General features: G+C 44.2%; 2 protein-coding genes across 6 annotated transcripts in view; one reads left to right on the top strand and one right to left on the bottom strand.

The window, feature by feature from the left end:
• znf142 (zinc finger protein 142) overlaps positions 1-5,108 on the top strand; it is an 8,766-nt gene extending 3,658 nt beyond the window's left edge. Inside the window, exons 7-9 of the mRNA XM_030427837.1 lie at positions 38-2,918; positions 3,622-3,727; positions 4,410-5,108. Coding sequence (XP_030283697.1) covers positions 38-2,918; positions 3,622-3,727; positions 4,410-4,900 — 3,478 coding nt within the window. The 3' untranslated portion in view covers positions 4,901-5,108. The remainder of the gene's footprint in view (positions 1-37; positions 2,919-3,621; positions 3,728-4,409) is intronic.
• On the bottom strand, positions 5,082-19,090 carry plcd4b (phospholipase C, delta 4b). 5 transcript variants are annotated; one of them, XM_030427896.1, is made up of 16 exons: positions 18,779-19,090; positions 15,827-15,914; positions 15,524-15,682; positions 14,068-14,296; positions 13,737-13,866; positions 13,418-13,649; positions 12,045-12,246; positions 11,659-11,803; positions 10,716-10,868; positions 10,063-10,233; positions 8,522-8,678; positions 8,267-8,383; positions 7,701-7,879; positions 7,410-7,542; positions 5,960-6,109; positions 5,082-5,849 (listed from the first exon to the last, which is right to left on the bottom strand). In XM_030427896.1, exons 2-16 carry the CDS (start codon positions 15,843-15,845, stop codon positions 5,758-5,760), a joined length of 2,268 nt encoding a protein of 755 aa, XP_030283756.1. In that variant the 5' UTR covers positions 15,846-15,914; positions 18,779-19,090; the 3' UTR covers positions 5,082-5,757. The 5 variants fall into 5 exon arrangements, with proteins under 5 accessions (XP_030283756.1, XP_030283754.1, XP_030283753.1 ...); XM_030427894.1 differs by having other exon boundaries at positions 8,522-8,681; positions 18,783-19,089; XM_030427893.1 differs by having other exon boundaries at positions 8,522-8,681; positions 15,827-15,918; positions 18,783-19,089.
• Between the last annotated feature and the right edge of the window lie 334 nt (positions 19,091-19,424).

Genomic DNA, 19,424 nt, shown 5'->3' on the forward strand with positions numbered 1-19,424 from the left:
CTGTTGTTGTTACTAAACTTCCCGTCTCCCCTCCCAGGTATCAGTGTGACCAGTGCCCTTACCGCTGCCATCGCATGGACCAGCTGAACAGCCACAAATTACGACATCAGGCCAAAACGCTCATGTGTGAGATCTGCGCTTACGCCTGCAAGCGAAAATATGAGCTTCGAAATCACATGTTGGCCAAACATTCTGGGGAAGACAAACAACCGTCTGTCTATAAATGCAAATACTGCACGTACACTTCCTGCTACAGACAAGCCCTTCAAAACCACGAGAACTGCAAACACACCAAGCTCAAAGAGTTCCGGTGTGCCCTCTGCTTCTATTCCTCCTTCAGCAGCATCAGCCTCTTCCTGCACAAGAGGAAGGCTCATGGCTACGTGCCGGGAGACAAAGCATGGCTGGAGAACTACACCGCAAAGGAGAAGGAGAGGAACTCTTCTGAGATCTTGCAGGATTTCTACAACAAGCCCTTGACGGCTCATGAGCAGCCTGAACAGTCGGCTGCTGAAGAGCCTCGAGGAGAAAAGTCTGACGCAGATCCCAGTGCTAGCAAAGAAACTGTGGCTGGTTCTGTGGATGGTTTTGATGTAGTTCCTCCGGAGGCTGTTAACGAAGGTGTTTCAGATAGTCCTCCGCCTGCGAACAGTCCTGAGGAGTACTGTACACTTGTTTTAACGACACTATCAACCACCGAGTATCAGATGCCGTCTGTGCAAAATGAGGAAGAAAATAGCATAAATCCAACTTCAAGTTCACCCAATTTAAACTGTAATGAGTCTGAGGTATCACAGGAGAAGGCAGACGTCTCGACTGCTTCATCAGAGGAAGGCGATGTAGCTCTGGCGGATGCAGAATGTGAACAGAGTGACTTGGACGACACCTGCGAGCCTCAGCCAGTTGAGCCTGGGGAGTGTCAGTCTCAAGCACCTGAGGAGGAGAACGATGGTTCAACATTCAGTTCGACTTTAACATCCGAGCAAAATCAGCCGTTAGAATCCGAGCGCCGTCTGAAAGCCATGAAGAAGCACGACAAGGACCAAGCAGAAGCCATGGTTTTGGAGGGACGGGTGCAGATGCTCGTGGTGCCGACAAAAGACGTTTATCGCTGTGACAAATGCTCTTACATTACCAACAAGGAGAGCGCTTTAAAGTACCACCTCCAGGCTTTGTGCCACGGTAGGACGAAGGGTCACAAGTGCCAGGCCTGTGGTGCACAGTTCAAACAGAAACGAGGAATTGATAGCCACCTCGCAAAGAAGTGTCCAGCTCTACCTCGAAAAAGAAGGATGTTTGTTGGCAATTCAAATACATCTTTGGCTACGGAGGACAACTCTACTGTAAGTCTGGAAGGATCCAAAGAACTGGATGAGGGAGCAAATTCCAGTCTGTCCTCACAAAAAAGGATTCCAAAAGATTCACATGATCAGGAAATTCATCAACAAGAAGCGGAAGCACATTCATCTAATTTAACAAACTGTAAAAACTTTGTTCATGACGCTTTCACATCGAGTGTATCAGAACACCAGCCAAACAAAAGTCAGACAAAAAAGCAAGTATCTGCAAATGTTCCTCTGCAGTCCCTTTACACGGAAAAAGACGGGAAATTCAAATGCAAGCTGTGTAATTTTGTATCAGTCAAGGTCGCGATAGTTGAACGGCATCTCTCAACCTGCAGGAAAACCCGAAGGAAAAGAGAGAGTCAGATCATTTCAGAACTGGACCATGAGTGTGGTGACGAGTCGGACAGAGCAAGAGAGGAATCTGTGGAAGAGAGCAATGAAAGAACTGGGAAAGTTCCTGCCAAACATCAGATCTTCTCTTGTCCAAACTGTGCGTTTAAGTGCAATCAGAAAAGGGCTTTAGACAGTCATGAAAAGAGAGGCTGCTTGAAGCCGGGTGAAGTCCAGTGCACCATGTGTTCATTTGTAGCCAAATCTAAGATGTCTTTGACTCGTCACACCCTGTTTGTCCATAAGAAGAAAAAAGCTGGTGTTTCTAAACCTAAACGTTTACACTGCCAGCACTGTACCTTCACCTGCAAGCAAGATCGATGCATGGCCCAACATGTCGCGCTCAAGCACAAAGGTGCTCGACCCCATCGTTGTCGTTACTGTCCTTTCAGCACCACAAGGCGTTACCGCCTGGAAGAGCACGAGTCTCTTCACACAGGGATCGGTCGGCACAGCTGTGATATATGTGAAAAGACGTTTGGAGCTCTGACCAAACTGCGGCAGCACAAGATGCGAATCCATGACAAACAACCGACGCACTTCTGCTCGCTCTGTGACTTCAGCGGCTACACGCTGGACGACGTGAGACGGCACAACCTCAGATGCCACACGGGGGAGCTGCACCATGCTTGCACTCACTGTGAAGCTCAGTTTAGTTCAGAAGTGGCTCTAAGAAACCACTGTAAGCGCGTGCACCAGCTCCAGGTGTGTTTCTCATGTAAGCAGTGTGACTACACGTGCAGCAGCGAGGTCACGCTGAAGACCCACCAAGAGAGCAAGCACTCTCAGGTGAAGTGCACCACCTGCCAGGAGTCTTTCAAGACGAAGGAAAGTCTTTTACTCCATCAGAGAACACACCTGTCTCATCAGTGTCAGCTGTGCCCGTTCGCCTCCAAAACCAGGCAACTGTTAGCTCAACACCTTCTGAACGAACACGAGGAGGGATCACCAGAGGACAAGCCTCTCAAGTGCAGCACCTGTCAGTTTGCCTGTCGGCATCAGCTGGTGTTAGAGCAGCACCTCCGTTCACACGGAGGCAAGAGGCTGTACAAATGCACCGACTGCGAGTATTCAACCAGGAACAAGCAGAAGATCACGTGGCACATTCGGATACACACCGGGGAGAAGCCTTACAGCTGTGAGCAGTGCAGCTACACCTGCACGGATCCATCCAGGCTCAAGGTAAGCTCAAAGTTTAGAGGATGAGTTTATCACTTGTAAGATAATACAAGCCATTTTTGTTTACTTGATAGGAATATTGGTGCATATCCATGTCACAATTAAGAGATAGTTATAATCATGTCCATATGATGAGTAAAAAAACATCAATATCTGCCAATATATTGTCAGATCTTTTATAAGCAATTGATGAGAAGATTGATACCGCTCTCCTAACTTATCAAACATTAACCAGGAGATGGTAAGCTTTGCATAAAGATTGCCTGTTGTCTCTGTCCAAAGACTGACGAGTCATAATCACACGTGGTTTTGTGCCAGAGAATCCAGAAAGTTGCTGTGCCCGGAAAAGAAATATAATACCTTTAGACAGAGTTGTTTCCACCTGTTCCATCTTTACGCCAAGCTGAGCTAACCAGCTGCATGTCGTAGGCGACAGACATCGGAGTGGAGATCATCTAACTTTTGGCGAGAAAGCGATTAAGCACATTTCTCAAACTATTTCTTCAGTTGGTAGCTAGGATAGCTTTAGATTTGTCCTCCTCTTAGTTCAGTGGTTTAACCTCATTTAAGCTTCTTGTCAGATAAGTAGGAGAGGAACTGAAATATTATACAAGGGAGATATCCAATAATATCACTTTGAGACAAGCTTATAACAAAAATGATAAATGTTCTTTGATTTGTCTTCTTTTTTTTGTTTGTTTCTCAGCTTCACATGAGGGTTCACCAGGAGGAGAAGAAGTACCTCTGTCCACAGTGTGGCTACAAATGCAAGTGGGCGACGCAGCTGAAGTACCACATGACCAAACACACAGGTATCAGCAGGATGTAAAGGCTGATCATTACATTTTGATTAGGGAACTTTTTTTTGTTCCAAATGTTCACGCAGGATAGTTTTGTGAATATATAATAATGCTCAGCCAAATTTCCCAAGATTAGTGATAATAGATGAACACATTGTGAAATTCTGGGACGCGACAATGTTTAGAATATCAATTTGGCAGATAACCAGTGAGACGCTGTTGTGTATTTTTGTTGTTTATTTTGCCTTTGATGTTATTTATTCCGCCTTTTGTGGCAAAAAAATAACTGAACTGTTTTAAGTCATTCAGCCCATCATTACACTTTCTGAAAGACGACAAATTCAATCACACAAATGTATGAAATCATCTTTAATATAACCTTATTTCACATGAAAAGGTAACAGCTATAACTACCCACTCAAACAGTATTTAGCTTACAGCATTATAAACCGATGGCAGGGATGTCAGGAGCCAGTAGCTCGTCAATGTTTTAGCGCAAAATTGATGTGAAACAAAAGATAAACACCAGCCATCTGTGAATGTCATCTTATCTGCAGATTAATAGCACCAATCAGGTGCATATCAACAGATTATCACTGCATCTCTTCGAGTAAAGGCTACCTGCTTTTTACATTTGCTTTTGTGAGTGTAGATTAAATGCTGCTTGATATAAACATGAACTCTTCCTCTGCAGGGGACAAGCCTTACGCCTGTGACGACTGTGACTACCGCACTAACAGAGCCGACGCTCTCCGTGCCCACCGGGACACGCAGCACTGTGAAGCTCGCCCTTACGTCTGCGAGAAATGCGGCAAAGCCTTCAAGACTAGTTTCATCCTGAAGACCCACCAGCGTCAACACAGCGACGATCGGCCGTACGCCTGTGGCCTCTGCCAGAAGGCCTTCAGGTGGCCCGCCGGCCTCAGACATCACTACCTGTCGCACACCAAGCAGCAGCCGTTCTGCTGCCGTCACTGCTCCTACAGAGCCAAGCAGAAGTTCCAGGTGGTGAAGCATTTACAGAGGCACCACCCAGAGGTGTCAGTGGAGGAAGGGGTGGTGAGGGACTCTGAGGCGGGCAGCCTGACCCTGAAGGAGGCCCTGGAGGGGACGCTGGATGAGAGAGCAGTGGAGGAGGAGGAGGAGGGGGCTGCTGAAGAGGAAGATGGCGATACAAAACAATAAAGAGACGACACAGTAGATGCTGTTGTCAGTCGGCGCCAAAAAGGAAGCGGACGTTCATGCATGTTAATATTTGACCACCTGATTTTACTGTGCTGTGAATATCAAATCAGCACACTTAAGTGCTGGAAAGTGGATCGAGAGGAATGTGTGTGCTGTAAAAAAAAAGAGTGAGGCGATCAACTTAAACAATAAATGAGTTTGTTTATGATGAATTTGACTTCTTTCAGAAAATGTATTGCACGTTTTTTAAAACACTTTAACAGGAACATATACATTAACAACATGACCTCCTCAAATTTGTACATCAGTCGTTAGAAATAACTCAGGCAGGCACGTAATCGTAGAACATGATGCAAATCTATGAGCACTGTATAACAGTCGGTTAATAATACTGATATTTGGCAATGTGACCCTAAAACTGTGGGCCGGACACTTTCAGGTGTTTCCTGGTGACGCTAACATGTAAAGGCAAACAACGATGTAATTCAGACATGCAGCAGTCCTTCATGTTTCTTCATTCATACACAGTGAACACTGAAAAGCCTTCAGGCGATATTTCCATAAAAAGTGGCGTTGAGAATTGCACACGTTTGACAAAAGAACAAATAAATACAGGCAGACATCTTTACCTGGACGGCATCTGTTTCTTACTAGTTGGTTTTCTGACATGTTTCCTGCTGATGCTATTTTAAATTAGTGGGGAATGTTCGATATATATATTTTTTCCACTATCCTACTTTAACCTTGCAAAAACTAAACACCAGATAAAAGGATTAGTGCATGCTGAGCTCATCCTTCATCGGGGGGAAATGCAGACACAGGAGCATCTCTGGTTTATGTCCTCGGATTTGACTGCTTCATGTGAGCTCTGAGATGCTGATGTTGACAAAGAGGGAGGATGGAGGGATCGCTGTTCCGTCTTTAGACAGCAGGTGTATGTGACGATATCCTGGCAAAGGAGACAAACGTGGAGAGGAATTTTGTATGAGACAAAGATTCCAAAGTGAACCGATAGTTCTCGTGGGATTTGATGTTTTCAGTGCGAGTGCTTTCCCTCACCTGGTTGGACGCACGTGAACGGAAGAGTGAACTGTCCGATGAAGTCGTTCCTGGACGCCTTGTCGTAGTCCTCAACCACGAAGCGAACCAGGGCCAGCTCAGGGACGTGGATGACGAAATTTAAAGTTTCGTTCCACACGGGGTTGAAACCTGCAGGTAGAAGAGTGAGGATGACTCAACTGGGAGGTCACGTTTACTTATTTCCAAACATCTTTTTTTTAGATTTAATTTGTCCAACGTTTTCTTAACATCCTGGTCCTTATATGGTCAAACTATGTATATAAATGAACACATGCCTTACTATTCAAGACAGCCAGGGAGCTGACAGTGTTAATGTCACCGGGGGCCTCCACTAGAGGGGACTGTGAGGTTGTGTTGTCAGTAAAGGTGAGTAAATATTGGAATCACCAACTGTTCCACTTGCAATAAGGGAGGGATCCACATATATGACTCAGCTCAAAAAAATGGGTTAAGACAGAACCTTGGTTACTCATCATTTGACATGTTACCTCATTTTTTTTGTCTTCCATTGGTAGCTTGTTTCTCGTAACGTGACTGTTGAAGTAACTTGAATGTGAACTAGCATTCAAGCTGAAATCCGGCACGTATTGTGTTGATTGTTACGGTTGATCTGACATCGCCGTGTTGGTGTTATTCCTAGAAACATCATAGTTAGTCCACATTTAGAGTGAGCTTTCGTGTTTATGTAGGTTTAATACAGTATAAGGCCATGTCCACACGTACCAAGGCGATCTTTTTTTCCCCGTCTTCCTTGGCATCGTTTCAAAAATATTTACGACTATGAACGACTCAACACACTTTCATATTCATATTCCAGGCCTATAGGTGGTGCTTCAAATTCACCAAAAACGGAGAAGAAGAGTCGGAGCATGCGCATAAAGCTTGTGCCCTATATAGAAACAGACAGAACACAAGAAGAAGAAGAATATTTTGCCCTAGTAACCCTAATACGCTCAATATCTTCTGCGGCACGAACACAAGCATGTAGTCCACCATTGTTGTTGTTGTCACGGGGTTAAGAGGTTGAAGGCTAGAGGTCGAAGGGTGGGGCGATGGCGTCATTGATACGCAAAGTATGGGGATTCACCGTCCGAACGAGAACGCAAGGGCGGCATTTTCAAATTTTTCCACCCTGAGACCAGGTTTAAAAACAGGATCCATTTGGACGATCGGCCAAAATGATGCAAACCATTTCCATGTGGGTGGCCCATAAGACTCATACCACGTCCCCTTTGGAACCTATTCGTATACTGTTGAATTTTCCTTTTTTTGAGTTATATAAGTGACAATTATACTTTATCTTTACTTTCATCCAAGTTGGACTTTGGGGTATTTTTTTCCAACACTGGATGATCATTAACATCTCAGCTCTGTCCTTATTCAAATAGATAAATCTTTATTCAACAGAAACAACCGAACACACTCTCACCATTGTTGTTAATGTGACTGGTCTCTTCTTTGCTCTGGTCCTGGGGCACTCCATAGATCTCCACCCTGACCAGCGGGTCGACAATAGAGCCTTCTTTCTGATTCACTTTCGGCAGCTGCTGCCCGCTGATCACCTGACACACACACACAACATATTCACATTTTAGATAGAGAAACTCACTGTACTTTCGCAGAAGCACACAGCCACCACAAGGTTCATCTCTGCAAACCCTGAGAGTAGCAGCGACCCACTGCAACCACAAACCAGCTAGACCTTAATGTATTTCTGAACCTGTATGGATAATCGACGTGGTTTGTAGCCCTGCCGCTCCTCTGGTTTCTCCGGGCTGAACCGGGTGTGTCCGTCTCTCATGAAGTCGGGTTTGAGGACGAAGCCACAGCGGCCATTCTGTCTAAACAGCCCGTCGTTCAGATCCATCTCCAGACCAGCCGTCTGGAAGTTCAAGGCCACTTTGGGAGGAAGGAGGAAGAAATGAAATAATGTGATTAGGTGTGATTCTTTTTCTGTCTTTTACTGAGGCTGGCTGTATCACATGGTTTCCCAGACTTGGAGTCTGAATCTAGTCCAGTAGAGTTGTTTTTCATCCCTAATTCAATTAAATTTTGTTTTAGTCTATGATAGAAGTGCAGCTCGTATATGGCAAATTAAACTGACACCTTAGAATAAAGTTGTCTTCATGCAATGCAGGGCATTAATTGAAAAAGATAACAGCGTATTGATCTAAATCTGATGTTAAACGGGTTCACACTCTGCAATTAAGACTGGAAACAGGAAAACTTGAGTGATTTCAGAGGAGAACTTAGGTCTACAGAATACAGAAGGCGACCTCCTCTCACCTATCTGACAGCCGACGCTCCACATCTCCTGAGGGTTGTAGTTGGAGGAGTCTGTCCGGAGACCACTGGGGTAAATCCTGCTCAGCTGCCTGCTGTTGTACTGCACAAAATCTGCCCCTGAAGAGGAGAAATTATGTGTTTCTAATGTCCACCTGACTATGACTCAGACAGCTATAAATAATTCCATAATATAAAAAGAAAATATTAACATCCACCTATTGTTTGACACCTCATGTTCCCTTTTGTTCACAGTACCTGCTTCCTTAGCGAGCTTCTTGGCCTTGGACTCAGAGAATGAGGACATCTCGTAGCATTTGCCGTGCGACCGCGCCTGCTCAAAGCCATGGAAGTGCACGCTCTTACAGTAAACCACCAGGTCCGACAGCTCCCTGGACAGTTTGGACTTGGACTTCTGCTAAAGAAAAGAAAATGAAATGCAAAATTAGTCAACAAACAACTCCTACTCCCATCAGCCTAAAACATCAACATCGTTTGTCTCCAGTCAAACGTCAAGTTGGAACATAAAGAAACGGTCAGTTTGAACTCTTCTGTGGTTTGCAGAAACGTATTTATCTTAACATTTATTCCGGTGATTGAATATTAGCTCTTTTGTTTAAATTAAGTACAAACTACTGGTAGATTATTACTCTACTCATGTTGTAATTTCATGGTAGCGGGGGTTAAATTACCAGACAAGTATTATTGAATTACTGGCCTCTTACTTATCATCTGGTAAGATTATCGGGATTCCTTCTCTTCTGTCTCATCAACTCTGATTGAATCATAAAGCCACAAATGCTTCCAGTTAATTGCCCTTGCAGTGCGATGCTGTAGCTGCACTGACGGTTAGTTCATTTGAGTCCCGGATCCTGGAAGTCAGCCACAGTTTGAGAGGTCCGACTATACAATGAGGTCGTAGTAAATGTGTCACATTCATGTTTTTTGTATTAATTGTAATGGCCAGGATAATTTATATCTCGAAACGAGAATGCCAACATACTACAGTTCAAAGCAGCCACAACAACTGCAGTCGACAACAGCGAGGGGATGCAGAGGGAGGGAAATTCCCCAGACTCCCTTATAAAATCTCTCAATTTTGTGAGTTGTTGAGTTAGGAGGCACTTTAGAAACCTTGTATAACTCTGTCGGTGATACATTCTTCAGTATTTGGGCCTTCTTGTAAATTCGGCAAACGTTACACATTAAGTTGTTGCTTTTCTTGTGTTTAAAAGCGTTGTTTCGTAGAGGAGAGGAGAATATATAACACAAATCTGCCTGTTTGTCAGTGTTGACAGAGACTCCAGTCTGCAGAGAGCTGTCGAGTAACTTTATGCTTAATTTGGACAATCATTCGACAATTATTATAATGCTGTATATAATAATAATAATGCTGTATGTAATGTAATGTTATAATGTAATTGTTTCCAGGGGTCCATGCTTTAAATGTGAAAAGCAACATCACACAGATCTGCCTTGAAAATAACACGTCGTTGGTTGACTTTCAGAGTTGAATGTCTTCATATCGACGTCTGTTTTTCCCACACTGGAGGCTGTTTTCTTTCTCACTTCGCTATCTGTCTCTTAAATATCGCCGCTTCCTGTTTCTTCCCATTATCTTTGCTCCAGTCTCGCCTCGCTGTCTCTTAAGTCCAAACCCAGTTTCCTGTCTCCATCCACTCCTGTCTTCATTATCACTCCTGACGTCTCTGTCTTTCTGTTTTCCTTCACTCCGCTCCGCTGCAAGGAAAACTTATTAGAGGTCTCTGCTGGATTTAAAAGTATCGAGCTCGTCTTACCTTTGCGTCGTGGTTCGAACACTCAGCGGGTGGGTTTTCCGCAGACGCGCTCTCGGCTTCATCGTTGGGCATTTCTTCATCATCGCTGACTTCATCTGTCAGGGTTCCATCCGGACACACTTCCAGGCCGCCGATCTTCTTGGCTTTCAGCAATATTTTCCCCCTCAGCTCCTGCGATGAACACAGACACACACAGGTTGGAGAGGTATGTGTAATAAATGCCTCCAACTCATCTGTAGCGTTCCTCTGTTCTTCTGAAAGCCCAAAAGATATCCGTTACTGTTATTTCAGCCGCTATTTGTTGTCCTCAATACCCAGACTACTCACTCGGGCGCTCCATCATCCTGCACTTTCCCGTCTTCTAACTAAATGCACCGATGTGCCACTATTTAATTGGCAAGATACTCAATGGAATTCCTCGTAGCATTTATCTGCCATTACTTCACGTTAGCATTGATTGTCCTAAGTGCTCCTAATGGAAAAGAGTTTGGAAGTTTACTGTATCGCTTTTAGTAGAAGTGGAAGACTTTAAAAATGCCTCTGAATTGTTAATGCCACCGAAGCTTCGCTCAAGATCACAGCAGGATATTGCCTTAAAGCTTTTCATCACTAAGTAACAGAAGTCATCACATAGGACGCTACTGAATTTATACCTGTGGAGAAGGAAGCTGCTGAGGGATCGTCCCGTCCAGCAGGGTGGTCAGCAGAGTGTCGCCCAAGATTTGACTCAGGTGTCGGGCCATGACGGTCTGCTGCTCCACACCGCAGTGGTTCTCAAGAGACAGGATGACGGGGAAGTCCGACGTCTGTCCAACAGGAAAGAGAAGACACATTACCATGAAAAATGTCCGAAAGGGGATTTTAAAGCGAAACAAAGATCCTTTTTAGACAGCTGGGGAACGTTACATATTGTGCCTTTGAGCATACTTTTTCACCACCTTTCAAAACCTTTTCTTCATGATATTTTTCTCGAGTTGAGTAGGAAAGTTTCAGCGGGATGATAAATAGAAGTGGAGACACGTGAGAATTTCCTGGTTGTCTTCCATGTAGGTCAGTCAGCAGGGGTACGTGTGTTTCCAGGGGCAGGAAGGTTACCAGCTGCTCCATCTGGGCCCGTTCTCCGCTGCTCGCAATGGTTTTGGTTCGATTAAAACCAAAATATATACTTTTTTGAGGCAGTGTGTGACCGTGAAGAGGAGATTTAGACTCGGCTTGATAACATTTGTTACTCTGTCATTAACCAGGTCTATTACAAGTCTGTTTGTACCAGTTCTGCCTTCACTATCGGAGACAGTGAAGGCAGAACTGGCTGGTACAAAATGCTGATTTATCGATCGAGTATGTAACACTGTTGAGAAAAGTCCTATACAAATAGAGTTCATTATATCTGTGTTTCTGTGAATGGAATTCCATTTGTTGTACTCACAGCCATTAACAAAATCAACAGTAACATCTTTTTTTTTAATCAACCGTGTCTTTGTTATTACATAGATTCAGCAGTTTTTATAGGGATGCTTGCCTCAAGACAAATGTAACAAATGTCTGGGAGAAATTGTTCTGTGTCCAAACCTTAAAAAGCGAAACACCTGCGCTCACCTTGAAGGCGTACTCTTTCAGCGTTGAGATGACGTCTCTGAACAGAATCTTGGACGTCAACGTGTGACCGTGATACACGATGGGTTCGCCGTCGCCGCCTTCCCAGCAGTCAACCTCCACACAGCGACAGCCTCTCTTCAGGGCCCTACACACACACACACACACACACACACACACAAATGTACATTAACATCATTGTTTTGTTCACATTTCAATCTGCGAATACATTAAATTTAGTTGATTTTGCTGGTCTAAAAGAGGATTTCGACAAACTTCTATAAATGAACCCTCTGTGTCTCCCAGCTCATGATATAATTATTCATAAATAATTCTCATCTTTTGATTAAACTGTGCTGAGTACTGAGAATAAATAAAGGTGCCCTCACTGGATGTATGCCTCCAGGCTGCTGTGTCCTCGCAGCTGGTCCTCCAGCAGGTAGGTGTTGTGCGAGGAGGAGATGAAGTAGTGGCCGAGCGGCTGGCTCATGTCCTGGTGGAGCTCTCGATGCTCCGGTTTGAAAATGGAGCCCTCCTGTGAGCAGAGGTACATCTGGAAGCCATCGAAGGACATGGCGCCTTGCTTCTTGGCTGCGCAGACGGTGTGATACGGACGGTGTTGGAACAAACGTACAGTCCAAATTTAATCGGCCGTAGATACTTTGATAATCGTGCATACAATGAATTTCCAATAAATGTTTCGTGACTCTAAATAAAAGGCTGCTGACTCAAGTGCTCACATGTATTTGCTGATCTGCTTTAGTCTAATAAATGTAACTAGACTGGAAAGAAAGACAGTCACACACTTTGATTATGTGTTAGATTCACTATGAGTGTTCAATGAGAAAAGACTAACAGGTTTTTAGCCTACGTGACGGCAGTCTGTCCACCTTTTTTGTCCAGACTGAACAATCTTCACAACTTTTGATATAAAACTTTGTGCAGATATTTGTGGAAAATCATCAAGAGTTGGTTTCTCCCCATCCCCATTGATTTTGAGTAAAAATCCTCCCAATATACACAGCACAATACAAACCCTTCAGACTTTCGAGCTTACTTGAGGGTAAAACTGTAATCACTTATTAAATACTTTCATTTATGACCAAATATCTGTAAAACAGGTTCACATCAGCCTCGGCGGAACTGTGCTTAGTACAAATATCAAACACCCAATAAAAGTAGAAAAGAAAATGTTCCCTCAACTAATTTAGGACGCTAGGAATACAAAAATATATGTATACATATTTGATGTATGCTTTAAAAAACAATAAGATATAAAACAATATCATAGCAAAGTGCTGGAGTACGGCTCACACATCCAAACCAGACTCAGCTTTTCTCTTCACTCTTCAATTTTACTGGATTTAAGACGTCATAAATATCAGACTGTGGTAACATAATGTGTTATTGAGCGGTGATGGACATTCAACCCTGAAGAAAAAGTGGGTTAATCAATATTAAGACTTCAAAACTCAGACACATCTTTCATCATCATTATCATTATCATTGCTAATACTGTCCTCTTCTGATCTACAGTAGATGTACTGCGCACATATTAACGTATGAGGAAGGTTTAAATCACACAAGGCAATAAAAGAAAGTGCTACTGCTCTCTGAGAAAAACTGAGATTATTATATCTGCAATCAATATTTAATATCACAGCAGTTTAGGCAAGATAAAAACATGTGCTGCTGTATTTTAGGGCTTGTATATAACCGGGTGATTGCCTGTGTGACTGAGGCAGGTCACGGCCGTGTTCACCTGAGTCGGATGGTTCGTAGCGGTCGATCAGCTCGGGAGCGTGCTGAACACTCTGCTCGCCCTCCTGCTGCTCTGTCTTCAGGAAGTTCTCCAGCTCCTCCAACATCAGCTTCTCTCCATCCCCGGAGTAATCCTGGAACACCTTCCACACCTCATCCCTCTGCGTCAGCATCTTATAGAAGAGGACGAACTGCTCGATTTCCAAAGAGCCGCTGTCCGACTTGTCAGCCATCTGTGGGAATAAAGGAGATTTCACTTTTAGTACGTAGTTCACACTTGCCGTACGAGTTTTTCCCATCAGAAAACAGTACGGACTCACCGTGAAGAGGTGCAGAGCGTGTTCCTCGTTCATGTCCACGTTCATCATCTTCAGCAGCTTCCTCACCTCTTTGAAAGTCATCTTCCCGTCTTTGTTTTTGTCGGCTTTCTGAAACCAGTCCCAGACCCACCTGAGGAGAGGCTGAGGAAAAACTCCAGCTCAGAAGTGTAACTGATAACTTAAAGCGCTTCGATTTCCCATCAGGAATTTCTGAAAGTGTTCTCACGATCAGCTGTTTGCACTTTGGCGCTTTGCTGAGAGAGGACAGGAAGTGAGTCAGTGTTTGTCACTGAATACTGAACGCAGTGACCTTCTCCGGTGCAAAGGATACTGGTCTAGCCTCTCCTTCTCGTCCATGGTTTGAGTCTTGTGAATCAGCTTGCGGACCCCCTGGATCCAGGCCCGGGCTTCTTCCGGCGTGTCCGCCACGAGGTCCAGGTTGCCTTGGCGACCGTGAAACACCAAAGTGAAGCAGAGGTCGGCGGGGAACTCCTCGGCGATGCTCAGCAGGACCTCCGACTGGTGGCCCTCACGCACGACCTCCAGCTCGCTGATGGAGACTAAAACATGATCAGACTGTGGTTAGATAAAAGCTCGGGTGTTTTAAGTCCTGCGGGCTGGTGGCATTGTTGAAACTTTCACAAATACCTAGAAACAATTACTGAATATCACTTATTTGAGTATCTTCTAATTATCGTCACCAATTTCCTTCCAATCTGTTGTAACTCTGCATCAATTTAATTAAGTTTTTTAATCTTTAAAGAGCTTTGGCTTGATCTTGAAACACTGTTGTGAATCTATCAGGCCATTTATACTGGACTAAATTGGAATAAACTGCTCAGGGCCCAAAGATTCTATCAGGTCCTAATCCAGTTTTCTGTGTGTTAACTACTGTGAAGCAATTTGATAAAGCACAACTTAATTTAGGAATACGTACACAATAATTAACGTCCCTTTGCTTGATATTGCAGCCCGCTATAGTGACACAAGTTCATAAATTATTTGAGAATTCATTAAGTGATGTGTAACCAATTGATGTGGAGTGAACTTGTGGTTTTGGGGCACGGTGAATGGTCCCAAAGGCATCACTCACATCTGTGTGATGTAGCTGGAACATGAAGCTGTTTAGTTCAGCTCAGCGTAACGACCTGCAGGCGTCTGTCTACGGATGAACACATTATAATGTTTTTAGTTCGATTAGCACAATAACAGAAGTACAAAAACATAATTTTGCCTTTCTATGAGGGGTTATGTGGTAGACTCTTAGATGAGATGAGATACAACATGCTAATTAATGAGCTTTAGAAGACGATGTTTGGTGGATAATGTTGACTTATTGTCAGCTGTAGCCTCATATTTACCGTACAGACTTGAGAGTGTATTTACCAGAAATGTTGAACTAAGTAGTACTTCACCCAACTGATTAAACTATTATACTAAATCAGGTTATTGTGGATTTATTGGAGATAATCCTGCAAACTTTGGGTTGTGCCAGTGTAAAAAGCTGCTGCCTTCCCCTGGGCCCACGAAGGGTCTTAAGAATGCTTTCAGCTCTGGGCCAGCTGAACTGTGAAGAGCTGGGGATAAGGTGAGGTGCCATGTTGGGGTTCAAAAGACAAAAAGCTTTATATGAAGCCAGGGAGAACCAGTAGAGAACCGCTGGTTGTGTTCAAGTTAATATTTAAAGGAATGTGAGCCTAATATAGTTTGGGTTATTTGAGATTGGCTGGGTAAATCACACGGATAAAACAACAGATATCACGTCTGTGCAATCTTTCTGCACTCACATGTGGAGTGGCCTCTCCCTGCCCATCTGGACTTGTACCAGATGGTCTGGCCGTCCTCCAGGAGACGGAAATGCCGCTGCTTCTTCCACGATCGGGACTTGACTTTCCTCAGAGTCGACCCTGCCATCATCACCTTGACATGGGGATCATCTTGGATACCTGCGCAGAGACATGTAACAAGTTGAGAGGATTCAACCGGCTCCGATGATCCTGCTGTTAAAGATTCACTGAACTTTTGTGCGATCGTGAACTTTCAAACAACGTGCAACAACATCACAGTCCGAGAAAATAACATTCACTCACGTGAGCTTTCAGGATCCATTGTTATTCCTGAATCATTCCAAGGAAGTATGCTGCTAAGAGGAAGCAGATGTGAGCAGATGTCTCCTTTCTACCTGTTTCGAAGAAAACACATTTTGTGAAAGCTCTATATGCGCTCAAACGATCCATAAATACAAATAGTGACAGCTTAACATTATCTTCAACTGTCCACAGAGGGTTTGATGAGAACACTCTCTCCCAATTACTGAAAACTTCCTTTCTTTTTGATTTGTATTCATGAAGAGCAGGTTCACACTGGACCGGCTGTACCTGAAACTAAAAATCTGTTTTTAAGGAAGGAAATTAATAGTTCCCATTGTCTAGACGTGACTTCCCTGCTGGTTCGTGGTTGTGAAATTTTAAAGTCAAGTTAAAACAAAGCAATTAAGTTGAAGTTTTTTTTCTTCTTCCCTGTAATACGTTTGAACAATCTGCCCATGTGAATCTGAATCAGGTAAACATGGCTGTGACCTGCCTCAGTCACACAGGCTGGACTTCAGGAGTTTCCCAGTGCTCTGACAAATAGCAGCAGATGATTTTTCATCCAATAAAAATGTGCAGAAGCTATTCTGATATTAAATATTGATTGTGGATACATAATCTGTCAGTGTTTCTCAGAGAGCCGTAGCACTTCAAAGTCCCTCTATCTGACTGAAACAGTGATTCGGGTGATTTTGTCTTGAGTGTGAGGAGATGTTTTGACTGGAAACTGGGCAGATATACTTTCAAGATTTTGAGTTTTTGCGTGCAGCCATTTTGTTGAGTCTCGCACCATCAGACTGAAGGGAACCGCTGATGTTCTCTGGGCTCAGATCCCCGTGTTGGCAGGTGACTGAACTATCCCTGAGCAGAATATTGAATCCTACCAGCTCCAGTTCTGCTGAACCCCGACTTCTGAAACGTGAAACTCCGGCAAACAGAACACACGAATCCCTTCAAAGATCATTTCAGATGGAAAGAAAGAGGATGCTGACGGGATCTGCACGGATGCGGTGGGCTACACACACTAACTGTGACGAGAATTTCAGAATGAGTCAGCGTTTGAATCTTTATGCACTCGCACCATCAATCTTTACTCTTTCATTATCGGCAACAAAGCAGACTGAGAGTGCACGGCAACTCCTGCAGCGCGTGTGCAGAAATCTGCACTGTCAGCAGACTGCGCTCGCCCCTTTAATTTGATTTATTCTCATGTGACTGTTATGAAATCCCTCTCAGATTATAAAATTGGGGATTGTTGTGAAATGAAAACCGCTACAAAAACTTGGCGTCAACAAAAGGGAGATTTCATGTGTATTTATTTTAAGCCACGCTGGCGTCAGCGTGTCTGTCAGTCAGCCAGTCAGTAAATATTTCAATGAGCGGATGGATTGCCATCAGATCTGGTGTTCACGGTTCCCAGAGGATGTATCATAATAACTTGACTTTTCATCTAGCAGAAGCCCCTTCTGAATACCAAGTCTCCTCTGATTGGTCAGCTCACACACGCCTGAGCCAGCTTGGAAAAAGCATAACAAGTCCCTTTTAGTATGGAAGTAGTCCACATCTGATGACATTAACTGCTAATATAATGTCATTTCTCTTCTGCAATAGATCACAAAATATAATGAATGTATGCAGTGCTGGACAGGATGAGAAAACTGATGTGATTTTTGAGCATTAAAGCATGAAAACCTCAAACCTACTGAACTATGCACGTACATCATTCTACACAGTGAAGCTCAACGATTTCATTCAACGAAAACGTGAACATGTTTTTGACTGAACGTGGTTTTTAACATCTGGATGAAAACCATGAAGTGTTGGAACTATTCTGTGTCTACTCAGTCATATAAAACCATTGCTTTATAAAACATGTCAAGTTGATTTTTACTGCACAAAAACACGAATTCTCAACATTTTCCTGACGCCCTTGTCATTAACGACAGAGACCCAAACAGAGCAAGACAAACGCACTGCAAACTCTCTGCTTATCTGTGAAAACTGATAATCTCCGGCTATCTCTGCCGTCCACTGATAAACGTGGATCAAACGCTTCCTGAGAGGGAAAGCTTTCTAACGTCTGTGTCTCTGTATTCCTGTCCGGCAGCCATTCTTTCCTGTCGCCGTCCCCTGAAACAACAAGATCAAATCTTGGGTTCTTCTTGTTTTACAGCCCTCCGTGCCAGCCTCCTCTCAGAGCCTGTGATACAGAGCTCCCACCACAGTATGACTGACGGGATGCGAGGAATGCATTCACAGTTGCTTCACAGTTTAATATCACACTCCACCACTGAAAGAAACAGGCTGACCATGAAAGTGAGGCTTATTTTCCACAGCTATTTGCTCCATAAACTAATGTGCCCTTTCATGTTGAGTGCTTTCCCTGTTTCCATCCAGATTCTGCTGCTGAAAGTTTGACACACCCTCCGTCGTTCTTCAGACTTTATAAGTTGCAATTAGGTCACGTGTTTTATTTTGGGGGGCCATGCTGAACTGTTTTGGAGAGACACATGATGAGTCACACAAGGCAAGTTCTTTCTTCAGGGAGTTAACTGACCACACACACACACACACAGAGACACACAAAACACACAAAGACATGACTAATGGGGGTAAACAGCTTCCACTTTTATCGTGCTTCTGGTCTGCTTTTGATTCTTAAAACTGTACAGTGTGTTTGTGGTATTTACTGATTACTTTTTTTTTTCCCTGCATACAAATATTCAAAGAATTCAACAAACAGAGTGAAGGGGCAGTGCCCGTCCGATAAAAATCCAGATATAACTCTTAATCCTGGCAGGGAGGGGGGGCTGTGCACAGTAAATTAGAACCAGAGGTCGTAATACGAGACAGAAAAGCATCACTTCAGCACAGCCGACGGCCAAAGAGGGACAGAAACACTCAGACAAACTACAATATTCATGTTTCCTTCACAGAGAAAAAGAGTTATACTTACCAAAAAAGCAGGGATCTTATGAGTCAGAGCTCCAGAGGTGGTACAGCTCTCCCAGGGAGGGCCTCAGACACTGAGGGGCAGGAGTGCCGTGGCTGGCCGATGAAAGAGAGGGCTCATGGAGGTGCTCCAGTCACGCTGAGATCCAGACTGAAGGAGAGTCCAGGGACTGTTAGCTGAGCTCAGGGCTTTAAAAGACTGGGAGTGTGTGAAGGGAAATCTGGCTCAGCCTCCTCTTCCCTCCCCTCTCTCTCCACTCTGAGAAACCTGATTCCCTAGTCACTGCTGCCGCACGCTGGTACGCTCAGCTCCCACCCTCCTCATCCTCCTCCTCCTCCTCCTCCTTCTTTACTAACCCCCCCCCTCTCTCCACCAGCGCCAGCCTTCCTTCCTCTCCTGCCACTCCCTCACTCTGCTGGATCCGCAGACCTCTCGCTGCATCTGGTGAAGGCCGGTCCCCGCCTCAGTCCGCCTCGCTCTCTGTCTTCATCCTCCGTTTGACTGTGGATGCTCTGCCGGGTGACTCTCTCGTTTCTGTTCGACGACTGATAACGAACTAACACAATGCTGGGAAAAGGTCTGATGTGTCGGGGGAAAGAAGCCAAATCATAAAACAATGAGGAGTACATGTCGTGCACTAAAAGA

The sequence above is a fragment of the Sparus aurata genome, chromosome 9 (genome assembly GCF_900880675.1).
Source record: "Sparus aurata chromosome 9, fSpaAur1.1, whole genome shotgun sequence".
NCBI classification, from domain to species: domain Eukaryota; kingdom Metazoa; phylum Chordata; class Actinopteri; order Spariformes; family Sparidae; genus Sparus; species Sparus aurata.

What these genes read in the sequence shown, in the direction of transcription:
- plcd4b (XM_030427894.1), bottom strand. An exon ending in AGGGAGAGGCCACTCCACAT is followed by an intron (nt 14,297 to 15,523) that starts GTGAGTGCAGAA and finishes ATCATGTTTTAG; the next exon opens with TCTCCATCAGCGAGCTGGAG. An exon ending in GTTCGAACCACGACGCAAAG is followed by an intron (nt 8,682 to 10,062) that starts GTAAGACGAGCT and finishes TCTTTTCTTTAG; the next exon opens with CAGAAGTCCAAGTCCAAACT.